General features: G+C 40.6%; 1 protein-coding gene across 4 annotated transcripts in view; it reads left to right on the top strand.

Moving 5' to 3' along the window:
- The window catches only part of RELN (reelin), a 291,904-nt gene that overhangs the window by 123,409 nt on the left and 146,636 nt on the right, over positions 1-21,859 (top strand). For all 4 annotated transcript variants that reach the window (XM_083574837.1, XM_083574836.1, XM_083574839.1 and 1 more), the window contains 2 exons: positions 7,805-7,901; positions 9,102-9,153. In XM_083574837.1, coding sequence (XP_083430963.1) covers positions 7,805-7,901; positions 9,102-9,153 — 149 coding nt within the window. The remainder of the gene's footprint in view (positions 1-7,804; positions 7,902-9,101; positions 9,154-21,859) is intronic.

Raw genomic sequence — 21,859 nt, 5'->3', positions numbered from 1 at the left:
GAGACTCAATGGCTGCCCTCACCTGGTTTAGCCAGCCAGTTGAAGCTGTTTCCCAGGGTGTGGCCACTGTCACATGCTGACAACTGGTAGGAGCCACAGGTGAGTGCTGAGTGCAGGGTGGAAGACGAAAGGTGGATGAACTACTGCAGAAGAAGCATGACACCAGGCACGCCATACGCCCCATAAACAAAACGGTACTATAGCAAACTCATAGATGTCTCATAGATGTGTGTTTGTGGAAAGCAGTCCAACTTCCACCCAGCCTGTCATCCCCCAAAACTCAAGCTTTCACCAAGAGATTTGAATAAACTCCGCACAACTTTCCTCAGGAATCCTCACTCTCACTGGAGAGCACCACTTTTCAGCTCCCATAAAAGGTAGCAATACAGACAGATGTAATGAGATGTTCAGCAGTTGGCAGCAGATACACCCTAACACTCTTCCCAGTGCTTCTGCTCTAGAAGAGCTGCAAGAGAATCGGGTGAGCAGATGGTCTCAGTTACCTCTCCCCCATCCCCATGCTCATACTGCTTGGTTAGACAGTCAATGTCTTATCCTTCTCATGCTCCATTAGCATCTTCTCTGCCATCGTCTCCTTTCTTCAGCTGCTCACACTTGGATGAGAGCCTTTGTGCTATCAACATTTGTGGAGTATAATGCAAGGCTGCAATCCTGCACAGTTCCAGGAAGACAATTACCATTGATTTAACTGGAACACATGTACCTGTAATTTCACAAACTAACATCCTCACACCTTAGCGCAAATTCTACATAATACCCCTTTAGAGTTATCACAAGTACACACTGTGAGTTGCACAGGTCATACGTTGGTGTTCAACCTGAAATTCAGGCAGTTGTATCATTTATACCACCAGATTTGTTATTTCTACCCACGGTATACACATACAGTGGTTTATTGGCATCTTACAGGCCTGTAATACCTTCAGGGACTCCTTTTATCTTGATGGTTTTTCTATCATGCAAGGAGTAGCATACTCTCTCTGAAAGTAATAAATGCAGTGAAACAGTTGTTGCGAAACTAGCCTCTGGGTCTCTTTAGGTTACTCACACCGAGAAAATTTGAGTGTCTCTTGCAGGGAGTCTTCTGTCTTTATCAGTGGGTAAAGAGGCATTCTAAGACAGCATTTATATGTACCTTGACTGGTGAGGTTCAGATTGCAGCCAACTCTGTGTTTGCTGCTACACTCAGTTTGCTCTCAAGGGGCTTAGTGTTGTTTGCAAGATGTAGTATACAACCAACAGAGGAACTGTATAAGAAGGACCCTTGAAACCACCCCATACTTTCTTGGTGACTTCCCCAGACTTTGGAACTCCCTTTCTAGAGAAGTTAGACTTACTCGCTCCTTGTTGTCCTTCCTCTGGCAAGTGTTCCAACAGGCTTTTGGGAGCTGACTGCTTTTATTGAAATGGCTGGTGCCGTGCTGTTTTTATTGTAATTATTTGTATAGTTTTAAAAAAAAATTAATGTGTGTGTAGATATATATATCCCAGCCCAGGACTTAAGTCACCCAAAGCCTCCTTAGAAGGAAAACTCTAAGCTAGAGTCTTTTGGGGGCTGCACCCCTCAACCAGAGCCACTACCCTCACACTCACAGACCCTCCATCTGGCAAAGGCAACCACATACCTGGCTGTACTTAAGCGATGCAAGGCTTTTTATTACCCTTGTTCATTCCACAGTGGGCCAGGGAGGACTCAGCTGGCCTGCAGACCTTGTGGGATCAAGTTGTCAGTTTGGAGCTGTCCAATGTCCTGCTGCTGATCTTATCTACTAATTAATGGCACCCAACCCCACCCTCCTTTCTGCACTCCTCTGCCCAATCAGTTTCTTACCAGGCAGGTGGGTTGCCCCAAGTCCTGTGCATAATATTTTTGAGCTCTAATGGCCTTTTCCAATCCTTTCTTCTCGAAATTTTGTATGACATTATTTGTTCACATCCTTAAAGCTTGTGGATTTATATTTCAAATTTAGATGGGCTTAGCTTTGTCTTTTGGAAAGTGGGTTCTTCCTGTTGCTGTATATTTGTTCAGAATATTGTGTTCTTGGACCTCAAAGAAAATGCTTGCCTTCAAGGCTTCAGAGGACTTGGTTTTGGAAATGGACTGTTGTGCTTAGAATCCTATCATATATCTACATTGGGTCAAGAACATTTTAGCAATCTCTCGTTTTATTTCTGTTTTGAAGTGATCCAACTTCCTAAGTTTCAGCTTTTGGTTTAACGTGCCTATGAATTTGCACATTTACATCTGCTTAGTCACTTAAGGGCTTGTATCCAAGTCGTCAGGGTTGTATCCAATGCTAGTCTCACCTACAGCAGACTCATTAAAATTAATAGCCATGGCTAACTTTAGTCCATTAATTTCAGTGTGTATACTCTGAGTATAACTTAGATACAAGCTTTAAAGTCCACCCCTCCCCCCGCAAAATATGTCATGCTACTGGTAACTGGATATTTTTGTTTTATGCAAGGAAATTAAGCACTTTCAAAAGGAAAGCCTAATTGGGGTGGCGGTGTGCTATTTGATTCTCGGGAGTAAGCTCCATTGAATTCAAAGGTCTTACTTCTGAGTAGACATGCATAGAATTGAGCTGCAAATAACTCTTTAGTAACATCAGGCATTCACACAAAAATAATTGAAACCATTTCTGTATTTGAGATGAAGAATATTTGAGGTGAGCAGCAAAGGCAATTAAGAAAATTGCTTACAAGCACATTTTCTGTAAAATGACACTACAAATAGTGTCAAGAGGATATGAACCTGGTTGCTGGAAGTTCTATTTCTTTTCATTTGATGCCCTAATGATGCTACTAATATTTTACTGGCATGACTTCTTCAACTTTTTATTTTTTAAATTTGTGTGTGTGTGTGTGTGTGTGTGACCAGCTCTAAGCCATTTAATTTTCGAAGCAATACATTTCAAAGTCGACATGAAGGCTTGGAATCAGGATTTGCTCAAAGCTGTTCATGATTTTATAAAGAAAATAATCCTAAAGGAGATGAAAGATGATAAAAAGAGATGTTCCAGCTAGCCAGAGCTCTTCACAGTATTTCCTAAACCAGATTATAGAGGAGAAGTAGCTGAGCAGCAAAGCCACTTGATATGCATAGAGTCTGAGAAATTAAAAAGAGGGAAAAGGCCTAATAAGGTCATCCAGATTAACCTGTAGCCAGTGATGCATCCCCTGTTCTGTATTTACAGAGAATGCAGCCTAAGCACACATTTGTATACTAGCTTGCATTTTAAGCTCAGTTTTGGGGAAAGGAAGAGTTAAGATTGAGAGAATTAAATTGATGGTGGCAGTCAAGCTTAAAAGGGATATCAGGCTAGCTGCCATTGAGCAAGTATCAGAAAAAATAGCTACTTGTATGAGATTAGCAAGAATCAGTATTAAATCTTTTAAGTTTTCCCCCAGTGCAAACTTGATGATAGGGGTTGTCAAGTGTAGGTTGTCAGCCAGGTTGAATGTGGCACCCGTAGTTGTCCATAACTTCCCTCTTGTCCTTTTCTTCCTTTGTGGAGTTGACAATTGGGAAGACAAGACAGATGTAGAGCAGAGAAGGCATGATCTGAGGGGACATGATGAAGCAACCTTGCTAAAGCTAAGCATGACTGGGTCTGGTTAGTGTCTGGGCTACCTGAGAACCCCACACATATCAGTTTGAATTCCATGATTGAAAGAAGGTGAGATATCAATGTAAGAGTGAGGCTCCGGTTTCACTTTGCCTGCTTAATCTCATCATCCTGGTTCAGATATCACGAAGAAGCAGGGGAAGGAAAGAGACCAACTCGCTTAGGCCACCTTGTATTCCACGACAGAAGAAAGGTGGGATATAAAAGTAAGAAAGAAAATAAATAAATAACTTCCCCAGTTCTTTTTTAAAAAATGCAACACATTCTCCCAAGCTGCTTTCACAGAGCATCTATTTAAAAGCTGATATTTGGGAAACCCGAGACACAAAGTTTGCAGCATTCTAGGTGAACCTTAGTATATGGCTAGCAGGGCATGTTCAGTGGGCAGGCCTATTCCAATTGTTAATTCCTCACAATAACACAGTACTGAGATTGTGTTATAAATGACTCTGGGCACACTCCTGAAGTCCTACCCATTTTCCTGTTCTGTTCTTTGAAGGGGATTGCAAACACAGTGATTTCCCTTAGGGTTTGACATTAGCAGGGTACCAGGCGCATTTTGCGCCTAAAGATTCATCATTTGTGAGTGCCTCAAGAAGCCTGGGTGCCATTTTTTTGCGCCTGGCTGACACTCAAGGATTACTCAAATGTATGTGCTTTGAAGCCTCAAAGTCTATGTTAAGGATAGACAATATATGAAGGAGTTTAACAATAAAGAGAAGAGTGTTTTGAAAACTGAAGTATGGTACCAATATTTTTATTGTAAACACTAAATTAAACATGTATTAACAATTTCTGATAAATATGTTATATTAACAGTGTGTCACTTATGTGAATGGCGTATTAGTTCATGCTTATCAAAATAATAAATAAAAAGTTTTGCTAACCCCGCCCCCAAATGGCGACTAGACATTCTGTTTAGGTGCCCACCACCCAGGTCCCAGTAGCCATTTGGCTCCTAGCTTTTCTATCCCAATTTCTAACACTGATTTCCCTATTGTATGCATGAAGAGTTCCCTCTTCCCCCACAGAAGTCATTATACTTAAAGGGACTCAATATACTACATTAATAGTTTACCATTTTCAAGGAAAAACACCTGAAAAAACACAACCCAGTCATCAAGTATTCTACCCATTAGGACTCCTCAGGCTATGTTGTTGTTGTTTAGTCATTTAGCTGTGTCTGACTCTTCGTGACCCCATGGACCAGAGCACGCCAGGCACTCCTGTCTTCCACTGCCTCCCGCAGTTTGGTCAGACTCATGTTTGTAGCTTCAAGAACACTGTCCAACCATCTCGTCCTCTGTCATCCCCTTCTCCTTGTGCCCTCAATCTTTCCCAACATCAGGGTCTTTTCCGGGGAGTCTTCTCTTCTCACGAGGTGGCCAAAGTATTGGAGCCTCAGCTTCAGGATCTGTCCTTCCAGTGAGCACTCAGGGCTGATTTCCTTAAGAATGGATGTGTTTGATCTTCTTGCAGTCCATGGGACTCTCAAGAGTCTCCTCCAGCACCATAATTCAAAAGCATCAATTCTTCGGTGATCAGCCTTCTTTATGGTCCAGTTCTCATTTCCATACATCACTACCGGGAAGGCTATAGGGATTGTGAAATAGACAGCCCTAGCCATTTTGCTGACCTAACAACCAGCAATTATTGTCAAAAAGTTATCTTGGAGGATAAGGATTCCTAGCAACTACCGGTAATTCATAGAATACAGAGCTAACTTCTTGTGATTTAACAAGTGTTTAAATCCCCCCATCCCGCCCTACATGGGGCATTTTTAAAATAACATTTGGGTTAAGGAAAGCACATTTCCTTAACAGGCAGTCATTTTAATAACAGCACATCTACAATCTCATGTTCATGGGCAGCCTTTTGGCAGCCTAACCTTCTATTTAGTCCATCTGTTGCAATGGCATCATGCCTGTTTATGAATTGAGTAAATCTTTTGTAGCACTCCAAGTGCCTAGCAACTGTTGTACAAATATTTCAGCAAGGGATTGTTGCATTTTTAAAAAAAAATGTCTAGCATTAGATGTTCTTGCTAGGTACTTTTTAGGAAGTCAAGAATGTCCTCCAATCTGAATTCTCAGTTCAGTAGAAATATATATAACAAAACGTTGGCAGGACGTTCTTGTAAATAAGAAAGAAAACAAAAGCCAATCAGTTAGCTACACCCTCACTTGTCACTGTTTTGGATTATTGTCATCAAGTTAATCCTTTCATTGCACCCACTCCCCTGGTGGATCCGCCGGCTAAAAAGTGAACAATTATGTCGTAGAGAAGAGTAGTTCTATCATACAAGTCTTTGGGAAATGATCTGCAATAAAGAAAAATATTTCTAAAAACTCTCAAGTCAATCTATGTGGCAACAACCTTATAACAGCAGTCTGTGCAGAAACCTAAGCACATTGTTGCATGTATTACCATTGAGCCAAAGGTGTGTTTTCTGTTTATCCTTAGGCAAGATTCATTAGCCAAAAGGAAAGGCTGCCAAGTACCCAACAAGATTTGTAATGCTTTGCTGCTTTGGTACAGATGGAAAAGGCTTGCATGCCCATTACTTATGTAAACAAGAAGTACACATAACTGGGTATATTTGTGCTGGGATCACGTTGATCAATTCAAGACTTGACTTTAATTATCAAAACACAAATCAGAATGTACGGAATACAAACATGAGGGGAGAAGCTGGAAGGGAAGAGTGAAAGAGAAGCTGGGGGATGAGGGCACATAACTTGCCTTAGGACACCACATGTGCCCAAGGGATGTCCCATAATAAGGCAGATGTTATACATTTAGTTTATGATGGGCATGTAACAGGTGGTGGGACTCAAGCACAGCTCCCCGCAATGTGTACATGTACACACAGAGATGCTGTACAGGGGGAACTGATTGCTGATATTCCTTCTGGGGTGGGGGGTCAGTCTGGGTCCCCTCCCAGAACCCGCAATCCTGTATCTATGAAAGCAGAATGTAGAAGGGAAAAGCAGCCAAACCAGTTCCTTTGTCAATATAATGGCTTTGGCTGGCTAGTTAAGTGCCACAATTTAGCTTAAGTTGTTCTGTGCCATAGAACATATGGGTGGGCCTTTCCTCCAACCCTCACTTAGCTGCTATGTGGGAGAACAGTATGTAGAGTTAGATGTGTGGGATTTGGAAGCTGAAAGGTGGAGGCTGAAGACACAGGGACAGGTCTTGCTCTGTGCTTGGCTTTGGGACTCTCCTGGGAACCTAAAGGGGAGTGTTAATGCTGTGATAGCCTCCATCTTATGTTCAGGCTGTGTATATATATGTGTGTGTGAGTGCACACGCATATAAATCCTAAAGCCATCACAATCTCTGCTTACCTTCACCCCAAGGAAAGGGAACCCTTGGTAAAACCGGAACCCCAGGAGTCTCTCACAACTCAGAGATTGGGGTGGGGTGGTAACAATATGTATACCTCCCTTCTGCATTACAGAGAATGCTGCACATGCATCCTGTGTCATTGCTAATCTGCAAGTGCAAAGCAGCTCTTACTGCGTAGGGGTTTCTAAACAGGTCCATGCTATATAGGTGTTCAACACTGCCCATCACACCTTGGGTGCAAAATAAGTAGCAGAATTAGTCGTTTTGTTTGAATAAAAAATACTATTAGAATCATTTAAATAGTCGAAAGCATAGACTGTTATTGGACTAAAGAAGTGGTGCTGGGTTAATAATGGGACACTTTGGTCCTCTTGCCGTCAGAACATGGTGATGCCAAGACTCAGTTAGCTGTTTTTCTCCAACTTACATATACTGTGCTTAGAAATAAAATCTGTTTCAAAATTATCCTTACTGTAATACCACACAGTAGTACTTGCAATATTATATTTGTTATATTTGAAAACTAAAACATGACTGTAGTTGAGGGGGGAAAACCCATTCACTTGATTTAAATATTTTGAATTAACATGAGGATGTTTTGTTGGTGGGGAAAGTGGTGCAAGATTAAATGGAGCGTCTTCTAGGCAAGCCAAATAACAATTCTGCTTTGGATGGTAATTTGTTCATTAACTTGAGTTTGGGGACTCCTAAACAGACCTTTCCTTCCCAAAGTCAGAATTTTCAAGCCTCTAATTTGCTTTTTAGCATTTTCAACTCGACTGTGTTCTGTTTTCCTGCAGGTTTGAATGTAGTAATTGTGAGGTTGGAGACCAATGTGGTGTAATTATGCATGGCAGTGCTGTCACTTTCTGTGAGCCATACGGGCCAAGAGAATTGGTAAGTGGCTGTTTGCGAAATTGACTGATTTGTGGAATTTCAAGTTTTCAATTCAGAAACTGTCAGTTTTCTTTACGTGTCACTGTCAACGTTACAGTTGGGGGGGGCGCATTCTGGCTCTGTTCCTTAGCCCCCATTGCTTACTTGTACTTCTCCCCAATGGAATGTACATTGCATTCCAATATACCCTTTCAGATTTATACCTTTATATATTATTTCCTTACATCACAATCCTAACCATTTCTACTCAGAAGTAAGTCTTGTTGAATTCAATAAGTCTTATTCCCAGAAATGCAACCTTAAGGTTTCAGTCTTCAGCAGCATTGGTGTATTCGTTGCTTTGTTTCAGCATTCAAGCCAAGACAGACTTGCAAAGTGGAATTAATCATCCAAGGTGCTGGCTGCACAGCAAGTGCTGTGCTGGCAGCATCATGGGATGAGGCATCCAATGGCAGAATATAATGCTCTAAAGAGGAAGGATATATTAGAGGATAAACGAGCACCAGCATGTCTGCTGCTTTCATCATGTGGGCATTCAAAAATGGAGATACGAACTGTGAAACTTTCTCATTTGAAGTTGCTAACTCCATTAACTATGCAGAATTTAAAATATTATATATATACTTAAAAGCCTGGATAAAACCCCCAGCCAGTTAATTCTTTCTGGCACAATTGCACGTGACTCTTGATAAATAATGCATGTTCCATGTTAATAGGTGCAGTGGATAACTTGAGACCATGAGTCCTGTTAAAAATAACTTTAAAAAATTAATAATAATAAAGGTTGCACATCATTATTTGGATTGCCTAAAATAAAACACTGCTTTAAACTATATTCATGCTAAAAAATAACCACTCACAAAAACAATAATCTGTTATTTGTTTACTATTTAGAATGCTTAATTTGTAGATAAGATGATAAGGGTGCAAAATCAATTTAAAAATCACATGTTCATTTCATAATTACGACAAAAGCAAATAATTTATAACTTGCATATGGTAAGATAGCAATAGTTGGAAAAGCAGAAAATAAAATATCCTTAATTTCTGAGCTTGCCGCTGTTGAAAGTAACTGGAACAGAGTCCAAGGCATTAAACTTACAGGGTTCAAAGATTCTCATTTGTATTTCCAAGAAAACTACAATAAACTGATTCGTTTGCTGATTCAATGCAACATTTCTTCTTTTCTCTTCTCCATAGACTACTAATGGCCTTAATACAACCACAGCTTCTGTACTCCAGTTTTCTATTGGTAAGTTCATATATAGTGTCTTCAGTTTAAAAAAATATACATTTTAGAAATGAAAAATACAGCTCAAGTTTTTAGTCTTCTTTTTTTTAAAAAAAAAAACCATATATCATGAAAAGTTATCAGTAAATTTCCATGTAGTAATTAGTTCAGTGTGTACTGGAAAAGGAGATATGTCTGAAACTTTGAGAGCATGAATATCTGCTTTCCTTGCTCCCAACCTTGGGTCCCCAGATGTTTTTGACCTAGAACTCCCATCATCCCTGACGACTGGTCCTGTGAGCTAGGGATCATGGGAGTTGTAGGCCAAAAACATCTGGGGGCCCAAGGTTGAGAACCACTGTGTTAAACAGTCACCGTTTTAAACATACCTTTTATTTTAGCTCATTATTTTGTATTTATCCAAAGGTGTTTAATGAATGCAGAATTACATCATTCATATATATTTAGCCAATACACATTTTAATCCTATCATGTCGCAATACAGCTATGGTCAGGCTGAAGTCCTCCTATCATCAAAACTGTGTGGGCAACTAGTTAAACCCTGCTGAGAATTACTGCACATTTGTATGATGTATTAGGCAAAGAAGGCAAGTGGTGACTTGTGGTTTTTGACAGGCATAGAAAAGTATTAATTTTTTGAAGACATGATTCAATTAAATGTGTGCTGGAGGAAAACGTTTTAGTGTATAGATAACTCAATAAGACCAAAGAAGCAATGTTGACTGTTTCCTCTGTGGAATTCTAGAAATGTATTTCTAAATTAAATTCTCATTTTAACAAGTAATTCTTCTAGCAGGGTATACCTCAGTAGAGTTGTGATTAAACTGTGGAGATACTTGCTGGAAATGAAAACTATCAATTCGATTGACACTGGTGTGGTTCTCCTCTACTTTGAATTAAATCTAGATGCCAGAAGGTTCCAAAAATGTGTAATACGTTTATACTTTACATTGACTTATTTATCAAACTTTTAAATATTACTTTAATATCACTTGGAATACCACTTGTAATTAGTAAGGAAGCTAAGGGGTCAATTGTGATATTAGCATCTCTCAGTCACAATACGTTGCTTTCTGCTCACCGCTGATCTTGTTCATTGTGATACTCAAGTGCCTGAGAAAAGAAAGGAAGTCTGCTTTCCATCCAGAGTGCACATTTGCACAGTCCAGTGTGCACCAGCCATAGAGTGCAGGATATAATAGAAAGTGGGCTTGTATATGAGCTAAGTAATAATGTGAGAAATTCATTCCACCAAAGCATACAGCACTGGAATCAGTTGTGCCTAATTTAAAAAGCCATAATGGTGATTGCTCCAAGCACATTAAAACTTAGTTAGATTTAGGTCTGCCCTCATCCACTTTTAAACAAATGTTGCCCATGAAAATACTTAGGCTAGAATAAATCACAGACACTCAACAATGCAAACAAATGAACATTTTACTCACAAGAGTTTCAAAAGCAAGTTTCCATCCATTGGCAGTAAAAAGAGAAAAGAAAAATAATGTTCCAAATGACTTAAAAAGAAAGAACTTGGTTTCCTTACAAAAAAGATCATGTAATCTTTGGTTAGCAAAAATGCAGGCTGTAAAACATGTGTGCCAATAACTGCATATTACAACAAGACAGAGAGATTGACTCAAAGTCACCCACTGAGCTCATGGCTAAGTAGAGATTTGTTAGTCCTAGTCAAACACTAAACACCAACATTGCAATATATACTTGCAGGTAGGAATGGATAGAAGTACTGTATCAATTTTCTTTCTTTTACTTTTTCGGGTTTCCAATAAGTTCAGTTTGTTTTTTAAAAAAGAAAATCTTCATGAAAATTGGTCAGCATTTTAGTGCATATTTCTCCTGATACACACATTTTTGCAAGCAAATTGGCCTAAAAGATGGCAATTTGTATGTTCCTTTCATTCTTATGCACACTTCCCCCTAATATGCCAATTTCTTTGGCTGAAGAATTGCATCACAACATTCAGAGAAGTACGAATTTTGAAGGATAGTTACATTTAAGTTTGTGGTGTTGTTTCGGGAAATGAAAGTTAGGTAGGTTCATGTTAAAATGTGAAGGAAACAGAATTTCTCCCCCACCCATACAGGTACTAAACTCTCATATGCAGGGTAGCTGAGGGTAAAGAAAGTAAATACTCACTTTGCCCAGGGTGAGAGTGAGGAATGATCACTGTAATATCAGGGAGGATCAAGGAAAGGGACACGGTTCAAAGAGATGAAAATGTGAAAAGAGTTAGGGGAAGGAAGTTAGAACCTTTCAATATGTTCAAGGTGTGTGTGTTTTTTTAAAAAAAACAATGTGTGGGAGCATTAAGATAGTCAAACTGCCAGCAGCAGTGTAAAGACATATAGTCCAGTAACAGGTACTTCAAGCGACTGCCGGTTGTGCAGTTGAGCTCTAACACTTTCTGTCTGCTTGTTGCAAAGCTGTAATATATCTTACATTGTGCCAGTAACAGACTGCACATTGAGCACCCTATGCAACAACTTAATACACATCTTTCATCCAGATCCTCTCCATTGCCAAAACACCAGGCATGAATCAAGTAATTTGAGTTAGAGGAAAGGATAATGACTAAGGATTTAAGCAAAAATGGCCCAGATTTCATGCTAAATCCCAAAGCTCCTTAGATCATGCATATGAAAGGATAATTTCCCTGAGAAAATTTCATTAAATGCATTTTCAAGTAGTACCACATGTTCAATAGATCCTGGGCTCTGCTAAATACAAGCATCCAAAATATTGAGCTGCTATTAGTTTGTTGCTATTTTATTGAGCTGGTGAACACTTATTCCTGTCAGTTGAGTTTAGGGTGAACTTACTGATGCAAGAAACTATTATTATCTCTAAAGAGTACAGCAGAGAACATCTACAACATATAACAGCCTTTGCAGATTCACACTAAGGTGCTGGATGTGCATGTTTCCTCTGAATTAGTGCTGGTTTTTCTTAACTCAGAACCGAAATGGTATTTTGCTCTTGCCCTAGTGCCAAATCATTTCTAGCCATTTCACATTTCCCTCCTCATATGCTGCTACATTTCAGCAAGACTAAATGCTCTGAGTTACTATAATGTGCAATGGGAGTACTCCTAATTAAGATATTTAAAGGCAGTACCTTAGGGATATTTTCAGCAAAAAAAATTAATTGCACAGTTTAGGGCTGAGGAGGAACACATGAGAGTTTTAAAGCTCAGCTGCCATGAAATATTAGCATGGTTCATTAGCCAAAATAGTCTCTGCATCTCACTCACAAAGCCAATGTTCCCCCCATAGCTATGTCCCTGAACTTCCCCCAAATATGATCATTCATAGCCCATCTGTAGAAGGTGACTCACAATAATAATGGGTTTAATGACTGAAGTGAGTATATATGTAGACAGTAGGTAAGAGGGAAAGGTTCTAGGGGAAGAACTACTTACATGTAGAACTATTTTAATTTTGGAGAGTTAGCAAAGTGTGCAGAGTGTATTTTCTGCATAAGCTGTGTTTTGTAGGGCTGTACGTGAGCTTGGGAACCAAAAAGTGTTTCATTTTGTATGAGTCAAAGAATTGGAATGTTCAGCTGCGGAATTGCAATCCTACAATCTTTTTCTATTGCCTTCAAATTTTGTACATCCTTACAGATATGGTAGCACTCACATTCATAGAAACATAGAATTGTAGAGTTGAAAGGTGTCCCCGAGAGTCGTCTACTCCAACCTCTTCTTCAAAAGCTCCAATTAAGGAGAGCCCACCAACTCCCAAGGGAGTCCCTTCCACTGTCTAATAGCCCTTACTGTCAGAAAGTCTTTCCTGATGTTTAGTTGGAATCTCCTTTCTTGTATAGTGAATCTATTGGTTCAGGTCCTAGCCTCCAGAGCAGGAGAAAAAAACTTGCTCTATCTTCCAGGTGATATCCTTTTGAAAAAAGGCTGTCTCAGTCTCCTCTTTTCCAGGCTAAGCATACCCAGCTCCCTCAACCATTCCTCATAAGGCTTTGTTTCCACACCCCTGATCATCTAGGGAGCCCTCCTGTGTACATGTTCCAGCTTGTCAATGTCATTTTTAAACTGTGGCACCCAGAACTGGATACAGTACTCCAGGTGTGGTCTGACCAAGACAGAATAGCGTGGTACTATTACTTCCCACAAGCTCCAGTGCTGGGGTTCTTAACCTGCATTCCATGGACTCCTATGGGGTCTATGATGGGCTTCCTGTGGGTCTATGATGGGCTTCAAGGTGTCCATGAACTGGATGCAAAACAAAAACAAAAAAAGATTTATCCAATACAATAACATAAATTATTTTGCAATTTTTTGTGTGTATGTGTTTATGTGCATTTTTGTGGGTTCATAGCTTTTATTCCTCAGCCTAGTCTACTTTACAGAGTTGTTGTGAAGATAAAAATGGGTAGGAGAACCATGTATGCCATGCCATGTAACAAATTACACACACACACACACACACACACACACACACACACACATACCCCACAACAACAATTAAGATCATGAATCACCAGCTAACTATTACAGAAATTATTTTTTGTAGCTTTAACTAGAGTATCTTTCAATTTTACACTCTTCTGTGCATTTCTATTCTCTGTACCAACTTTATCTTATTAAAAAGTAAGCAGGACTCATTAATTTGTGAATCTGCCCATGATGTGTCAGGCTGTAATGGCTCTAAAGATCCCTCACTTATGGTTAATTCCTTTAATGCTAAACTATGGCTTTGAATTATGGTGCTGGAGGAGACTCTTGAGAGTCCCCTGGACTGCAAGAAGATCAAACGTATCCATTCTTCAGGAAATCAGCCCTGAGTGCTCACTGGAAGGACAGATCCTGAAGCTGAGACTCCAATACTTTGGTCACCTCATGAGAAGAGAAGACTCCCTGGAAAAGATCCTGATGTTGGGAAAGATGGAGGGCACAAGGAGAAGGGGACGACAGAGGACGAGATAGTTGCACGGCGTTCTCGAAGCTACAAACATGAGTCTGACCAAACTGCGGGAGGCAGTGGAAGACGGGAGAGCCTGGCGTGCTCTGGTCCATGGGGTCACGAAGAGTCGGACACGACTAAACGACTAAACAACAACAACATGGCTTAGCATTACATCCAAACCAGACCAATGAAAACATTAGCAAAAAGCTTATTCAGCTAAATGTAACTACATTTCTCTACCTGTCAATATGAGTGATTTGATCTTGGATCTCATTTTCAATGGAAAGTATAAGTTTTGTTACGAGGTCTGTTGGCTGGTTCAATTCATTGATTGGTTTGAACAAGAACAATGAATAATTGGTTTAACTGAGTCTTCTACTCTTTGTAAGCCATTGAGGCTGATGGGAAGGTGGCTGTTGTCATTGTGGAGGCTGCAGGTTCTCAACAGGCTTCATGCATTTACTGAAATAAAATGTAGATGGGGATTATGTAACCTCTTCAAGGGCTGCACACCTCTATAGATTTGCATTGTTTCAGCTTAATTATAGCAATTGTTTATACCAGGTATGAAACTTCTAGAATTTTATTTTAAAGCAGCTAAGCACTTGTTCTTTTAATTATTTTCTCACCAGACTAAATTCAGCCACTTCATTCCCTCATGATATAAAGCCCAGGGTACGGCCTGTGGGTGAATGTTGATATTCATTTTAGAGTTGGCTCATCTCGTAATCTTCTTAAATGAGGGCTCGAAAGGGAGATGTGTTTCCTTCCTGAACAAATATTTCTTCCCTATGACTAAGCTTTTTCCACAGACTCCCACACAAAGACATTCATTCATGCCAAATTCCATAACAGAAAATGGTCCTCCAAGTGCTGTGGCTAATCTACAGCTACTTGTGTGGTAGAGCAACAATGTGGGGTACAGAATCAAGAATGAAAATCAGCCCAGCATCTGGAGACCAAGGGATAAATTTAGTCTTTTGTCAACATCACTTTGACATTTTGCCGAGCACTTGAACAGCCACAAGATTTGCCTGGCATGCCACTTACTGACAGTGGCTCATTGTCTAGGTCTTGGCAGAATGAGATTATGGTGGCATACCAACTGCTGTGGAAGAAGCAGTAGACAGTTGATAAGGTTGTAGAGCATGCAAAAATCCTTGGGTCAAAGTCGCAGGTGAATAAAAGGATGAGGAATGCAACAAGTAATGGAAGGTACAAGACAAAATGAGTAGGTATGTGAGCTGGGGTAGCCCAGTGACCTCCCATAATGCCACATAACTCAGACTTAGGAACTAAAGCATTGTATGGGAATGAAAGGCACCAGAGGTCTCAAACCTGGACTTCTGGCAGCCAGGCTCCTAAGTAGGCCTGGCAGCACCGCCGGGGGGAGCGCCCTTTGCTGTGTCCCAGCTCCTGCCAACCTAGCAGTTCGAAAGCACGCCAGTGCAAGTAGAAGCGGTTTAGTCATGCTGGCCACGTGACCACAAGCTGTCTGTGGACAAACGCTGGCTCCCTCAGTCTGAAAGTGAGGTGAGCACTGCAACCCCATAGTCGCCTTTTACTGGACTTAACCGTCCAGGGGCCCTTTACCTCCCCCCCCCCCTTGCTAACTGGCTTAAAGGAGCTGTAGTTCCTTCATCTGACCAGCTCTCCCAGCGGCAACTAAGTAGTGAGCAGTAGGATATGTGTAGTTTGTTTGCTACTGCAAGATCATAGTGTACCGTATGTCTATACTTTTGCTCTAGCGTGTCTATGCCACTTTGAACATTTAGGAAAAAAGAGCAAAGCAGTGAACCCTTAAGAAATCTGCATTCCAGCTTGGAATACCAAGTTTCCTAAACTTGGTAGGAGCAGGTGCCATGATTGAATTAGTTGTTGTTGTTGTTGTTGTTGTTGTTGTTATAATAAATGCTGCATTATAAACAGATTTTAAAGCAATAACTTGCCTTGCAATATTACATTGCAACAGCATTTCTTCTGTAGTTAATTTTTCTTGTAGCTATTTGATCAGGTCCCCGGAGCTTGGACTAAGGACTTAAAAATTGGCTCCCCAAATCCCCTTATGGGGATCTCCTCACAAGCTATGGATCTTTTCCAAGGCTCTACCCTACAAAAACGTTCTGACAATCCAGGACATAATTATCATGCGACACTCATATTTTCGCTATGGGAAAGGTGAAAACCTTACAGCTGTAGGCCAACTGAGTGAAGATTTCAGTCCAGGGAGCTCATACCGTCAGTTCTGGAAGATGACATGAAAATATTTGTGTAATATTGTGTAATATAATGAGATAGATAGATAGATAGATAGATAGATAGATAGATAGATGATAAGAGATAGATAGATGAGAGAGAGAGAGAGAGAGAGAGAGAGAGAGAGAGAGAGAGAGTATGAGAAAAAAGCTCCCAGCTCCATTAATCAGTGAACAACCTCATTCCACAGCAAGTACAATTTTAACAGGGGGGATGTAAGCAGTGCAATGTGGAAGACAATTTAGTCTGGATCAGTTTAAATAGCCTGGACTCACACCACCCACTATGCCAGAGGCAGAAGATGGGGCCATGCCCTGAATGGTAGTGAGATAGAATCTGTAGCAATTATAGGTCAGCCTGCAGACTGTTTTCATTCTAAATAGTCACTATTCTCATGGAAAAGGCTCATCAAACATTTATAATTTGGTTCAGATTCTTCACATTGGTATTTAGCAGGAAGAGCTTGCTTTTTAATTTAACCATTTATCCATTTTACAAAACAGTTAACATTTAGCCCTTTGTGACATGGGAGGAGAAGGTGAAATCAAACGCGTAACCGTTTTTGTTGTTGAAAACCTGACCTAGTATTTCTACAGATGGCATTAAAACTTGGGGATTTTGACAAATCTGATTTTTATTCCCTTTGTTGCTTTTTAAAAATGTATAAGATATGCAAAGTGCTTGGATGATAATAATTGTTTACCATTGAATTCATATACTGTCTCGGTTGAAAACAAAATCCCAAACACAACCCCAGAGTTTTGAGGATTGGTACCTATTTGGAAACAATACATGGAATTAATTGTTAATGTGCTAGGAGAGCATGAAACAAACATGCTTTGTCTCTATAAAATGACTAAAATGCCCCATAAAGACTTAGTGCTGCAGCACATAATTTAATAGCATGATGAGACTTGTCCAAGGACTAAAAGTCCCATCAGTTTGAGCTATAGCGCTGAGATGGTTGCTTCAACCTAGCTAACAGCTGCTCTGCACATTTCCTGTTTCGTTCCTTAAGTATCCAAGTAAATGAGAGTAAATAAGAATAGGAAATTACAGCTTTAATTCCCTGAAAGCTCATTCATTCACACCAACTACCTGGCATTAGTAACAGAAGCTATTATCGTAATTAAAAGTAGTTACCGAACTAACCAAATAAGCAGAAGCAGCCAACTAACATACATACATTGATGACATTAGATAGTGGGGTTGTACCATATTCTATTTTTACCTCACGATTCAAACAATATGTAGTAGAATGTCTGTAATTTTGAATAGGCATGCTCTTATTTGTCTGGTTTCTGTTTGAAGACTTGTTTCTCTTGAAGAGAAGTACAAAGCCAGCTCTTTTCCTGGTTCAGTCCATTGAATCACTTGCAGTAGTTCTTGAGTGATTCTCCAGAGGTTCAGACCACCACAGCCCATGGTAACAAACATAAAATTGCTCTTTTCACAGATGACATCCTTCTTATCTGAGTAAAACACCATTCGATACTGTGAACTGCTGGTAGTATATCTGCCTTTCATAAACATGGCATTGTCAATGGCTAGTCCCTCAGGCACCTAATAGAGTCTAATTAAGTGCCTCTGCTTGTTTTCCCAAAGGCATTCAAACACCTGGAAGTATAAAACTCATGTAGTTCAGCTAAGAATCTACTACATATGCAGCCTCTTTTGAGGAGCTCCCTAAGTGGCCATCATTTAATTTTGTACTTGCCTGAATAATCAGTGTAATAGAAATGGATGTATTTCCTGGTTGTTGTCTGGTGTTATTTAACAGTGCGTTTAAGTTGTGTTACTTGAACAGAGTAAGAACCAACTAGATTGGCTGAATGGCAATTTTTCATCAGTGAAGCAGAACCCAAGGCAAACTTAGTAAGTTTCCAGAATAGAATAGCTGTCACCATGAAACTTTAGGCACATCTCTGGGGCCTTTTGCTCTTGTCAGGCCAAGATCTGACCTGGATATCGAGCAAAGATTCAGTTTATCAAATCAGGGGAATAAGTGAGTGTGACAGCACAGATCTTAGCCTGAACTGTGAGAGGGAGGGGAAGAAAGCAAACCAGCTCACCCACCTCTCCTTCTTTGGTCTCCACCATTGCCACCAAGTAGATATTGTTATTCACTGGTTGCCTCCACTAAACAGCCGTTTAACCTTTGGAATTTATATACTGAACCAGCCAACTCTCTGTAACAGTAGTGTGGTAAGGCAATTAGGCATGGGGTGAATAACAAGGACTCCGTGTTAAACCAAAACAAATTTTGCCTTGACTAAAAGTATTTGTATGGCAGCAGTTTAAACACATTCCATATGATGGTTAACATTCACATGAAACCACTGAGTGGGGTCATCTGGAGTTTTGGAGTATGTTGTCAGCAGCACGCAGATGACACTCAGCTCTATTTCTCCTTTACATCTGCAGGTGAGACAGTGGAAGTGCTAAACCATCGTCTTGCCTCAGTAATGAGCTGTATAAGAGCCAACAAACTGAAGCTCAATCCAGATAAGACTGAGGGAACTGTTAGTGGGTGGCTCCCTAGACCAAATAGATGGAAAGTTGCCTGTTCTCCCTCTGAAGGAGCGGGTACATAGTTTGATAGTATTCCTGGATCCATTGCTCTTAATTGATGCTCAAGTGGCCTCGGTGGTGTGGAAGGCCTTCTGTCAGCTTTGGCTGATGACATAATTGGAGGATTGCACAGGTATTCATGGGAACACAGAAACTGCCATTCTCATTCCCCCTGGAGCTGCCCTGGAACAGGATTCAAGAGCAGCAGAATGTAACTACTTCTACTTAGGGAGCCAACTTCATGCATTTATTCTGAACATTTTCTTAGGACAGGGACCTTTCTACTATTTAACATAAACCAGTTTAAATAGGAACACCGCTGAAATAAGATAAATCGTAATGGTTTAGAGTAGTACCCTCCGGCACCCATCAGCTCCAGCCAACATGGCCATTGGTCAGGAATGATGGGAGTATCTGAGGGGCACCACAATGGATAACTCCGTGTTAGAGTATGGAATTATTGTGCACTAGAAATGTAGAAAATGGCACAGATGACAGCCAGTAAAAATGATTGTTCCAACAGGTGGGTAAAAAATGGCATATAAATGTTTTTCTTACTTCATTTGCTTTTTAATACTGTAAAGAGGAAAACAGTTGTGTCATTAAAAATAAACTAGTGGCAGTTGCTAGTCAGTTTATTTTCAAAAGCTTAATTGGAAGTGCAATGTATCCTTGTTTGTGCAACATTAATTAATCACAGCCCTTTTGCCTCTGTAGTCATACAAAGATGTTGGAGCATATTGTACATGTTTGTAAGAGTTTGAAAGTTTATTTTTAACATCATTAGCAATTTTTAAAAAAATGGTGAAGTACGGGAGAGAAATAAGAAGGTGTTATCACAGATTCTGCTTTCTTTCCTGAAGTATATTTTTAGATCTACAAATAATTGAACTAATTAAGTGGGACATGTTTAACTTCTTTACTTGTGGCACCATTTTCACAACCACCCTTGCCAAAGTTTTCCAAGCTGCCCCATGATTTCCAAAACAGGCACCTTTTTGAACTGTACATACAGTGGCGTAGCGTGGGGGGTGCAGGGGGGGCCGGGCGCAACATCTGAGGGGGCACACTCGCAGCTCTCTGCCCCTACCTGGCTCACTCACTCTCTCTCACTGCAGTGCTGGCTGTGCGAATCCGATCCGAGCCGCCGGGTCGCCGCCCACTGTGGAGGGGGTGGGTGCCAGGCGTGCGGTGCGGAGAGAGAGCGAGGGACTATCTGGGGGAGGGACAGTGCAGCAGCCGCCCAGCGCAGCGCTGAGCGCGAGAGAGAACCACATCAGACCAGACAGCAGCAAGAAGAAGCTGGCAGCGGCGGCAGGTTAGGGGTTAGGGGGCACAAATTACTTGCCTTGCCCCGGGTTAGGGGGCGCAAATTACTTGCCTTGCCCCGGGTTAGGGGGCGCAAATTACTTGCCTTGCCCCGGGTGCTGACAACCCACGCTACGCCGCTGTGTACATATGAGGTAACTGACACATCACAAACAACAGAACATCCCTTGCACCACCATTTACATTGCATCTGTGACAATATGAGGAACTGCTGAAGCTAACAATTCAATGTATAGTGAAGAGCACAGTGTGGGGAATGTTTTCCATTAAAAGAGACCATTCCACCTTTGCCTTCAGCACCTGTGGAAGTTCAGTGCATATAGCGCTTTCACTTTTAAGGACTTCTTGAAAAGAAAACTAAGAAGATGTAGTCCTGCTGATTAATTTATTTCCCTGTGCCTTTGACTTCTCAGTTGTAATTTGAAATTAAAATCTGAACTCAGTACCTAACCTAGTGGCAGTACCTTAATCACTCTGCAAACATGAACTTGCTGCAGAGGTCAGGAGGAGATCCTGTTTGCTCACTTTTCCCAATCATTTTTTTTTTGAATAAATTTTTATTAAATTTTCCACCGTAATAACACAAACCACAAAGCAAAAGAAAGAAATAAAGAAAGAAAGGGGGAACAATAAACAAATAGACAATAATATCAAACTTAATTCTTCACAATTCCAACTTTTTAAACATCTTAATTGACTTCCTCAAATCCCTCCCTTCTGAGTTTCCTTGTAATTTAAAAGTAACAGCTTTCCAATATCATTATTAAACTAAAACAATTTCCAATTATAGTCTTCTTATTCACTTTTCTTGACATTCGGAATCCCATTTATTTAATTATAACTTAATTTGTCCTAGGCCTATTTGTTTCTTTCAAGTAATTTCTAATTTTTTATATTACAATATTTGCTCAAATAGTCCTTGAATTTCCTCCAGTCCTCTTGAAACTCCTTTCTGGTCGCGGATTCTTCCAGTCAGGTCAGCTAGCTCCGAAAAGTCCATCATCTTCATCTGCCAATCTTCCACTGTTGGTAGTTCTTTTCCTAATCATGGCCTCTTCCTCTAGACCTGCATAACTTGCAGCCAACCCAGCCAGTTGCATCCCACCAGATGGGAGCAAGTCACAATTCATGGCTCTTCCTAGTAGGCTGTCCTTGCCTTGCTGAGTCAGAGTCACAAATTGTGTAGGCCTCACTAAGCATTCCCGCAAAAGAAAAATGATGGGAATGCATCTTTGGAGCTAGGTTAACTGCTAATGGAAACTTAATTTTTTAATGGAGGGAAATATTCATTCCTGGTGGTGCATTGCTAAGCATGTGTGATCCCAGACCTTATGGGACCCTCAGCAGGGTACTGCCAAAAGCCCCCACAGCACACAGGACCATGGCCATGACAGAAAAGTATTTTTCCTTCTACTGCCATCACAGTAGTGGATGCCACCACCTTTTACCGCCTTCCCTGCCAGCCCTTTGGATGGCATTTTAGCAGTGGGCAGGTGAAAGTGCCACTTTTGAGTGGGAGCCAAGCTTCGTGGAAGAGTCATCAGCGAGAGTCACTGTGGTTGTTATTTATCAAAATGCAGTGCCCCAGCCTATGGCTCTTTTAATATTA

Source organism: Podarcis filfolensis (assembly GCF_964270895.1).
Source record: "Podarcis filfolensis genome assembly, chromosome: 10".
NCBI classification, from domain to species: domain Eukaryota; kingdom Metazoa; phylum Chordata; class Lepidosauria; order Squamata; family Lacertidae; genus Podarcis; species Podarcis filfolensis.
The sequence above is the reverse complement of the archived record's forward strand: the minus strand, read 5'-3'. Positions and strand labels throughout refer to the sequence as shown.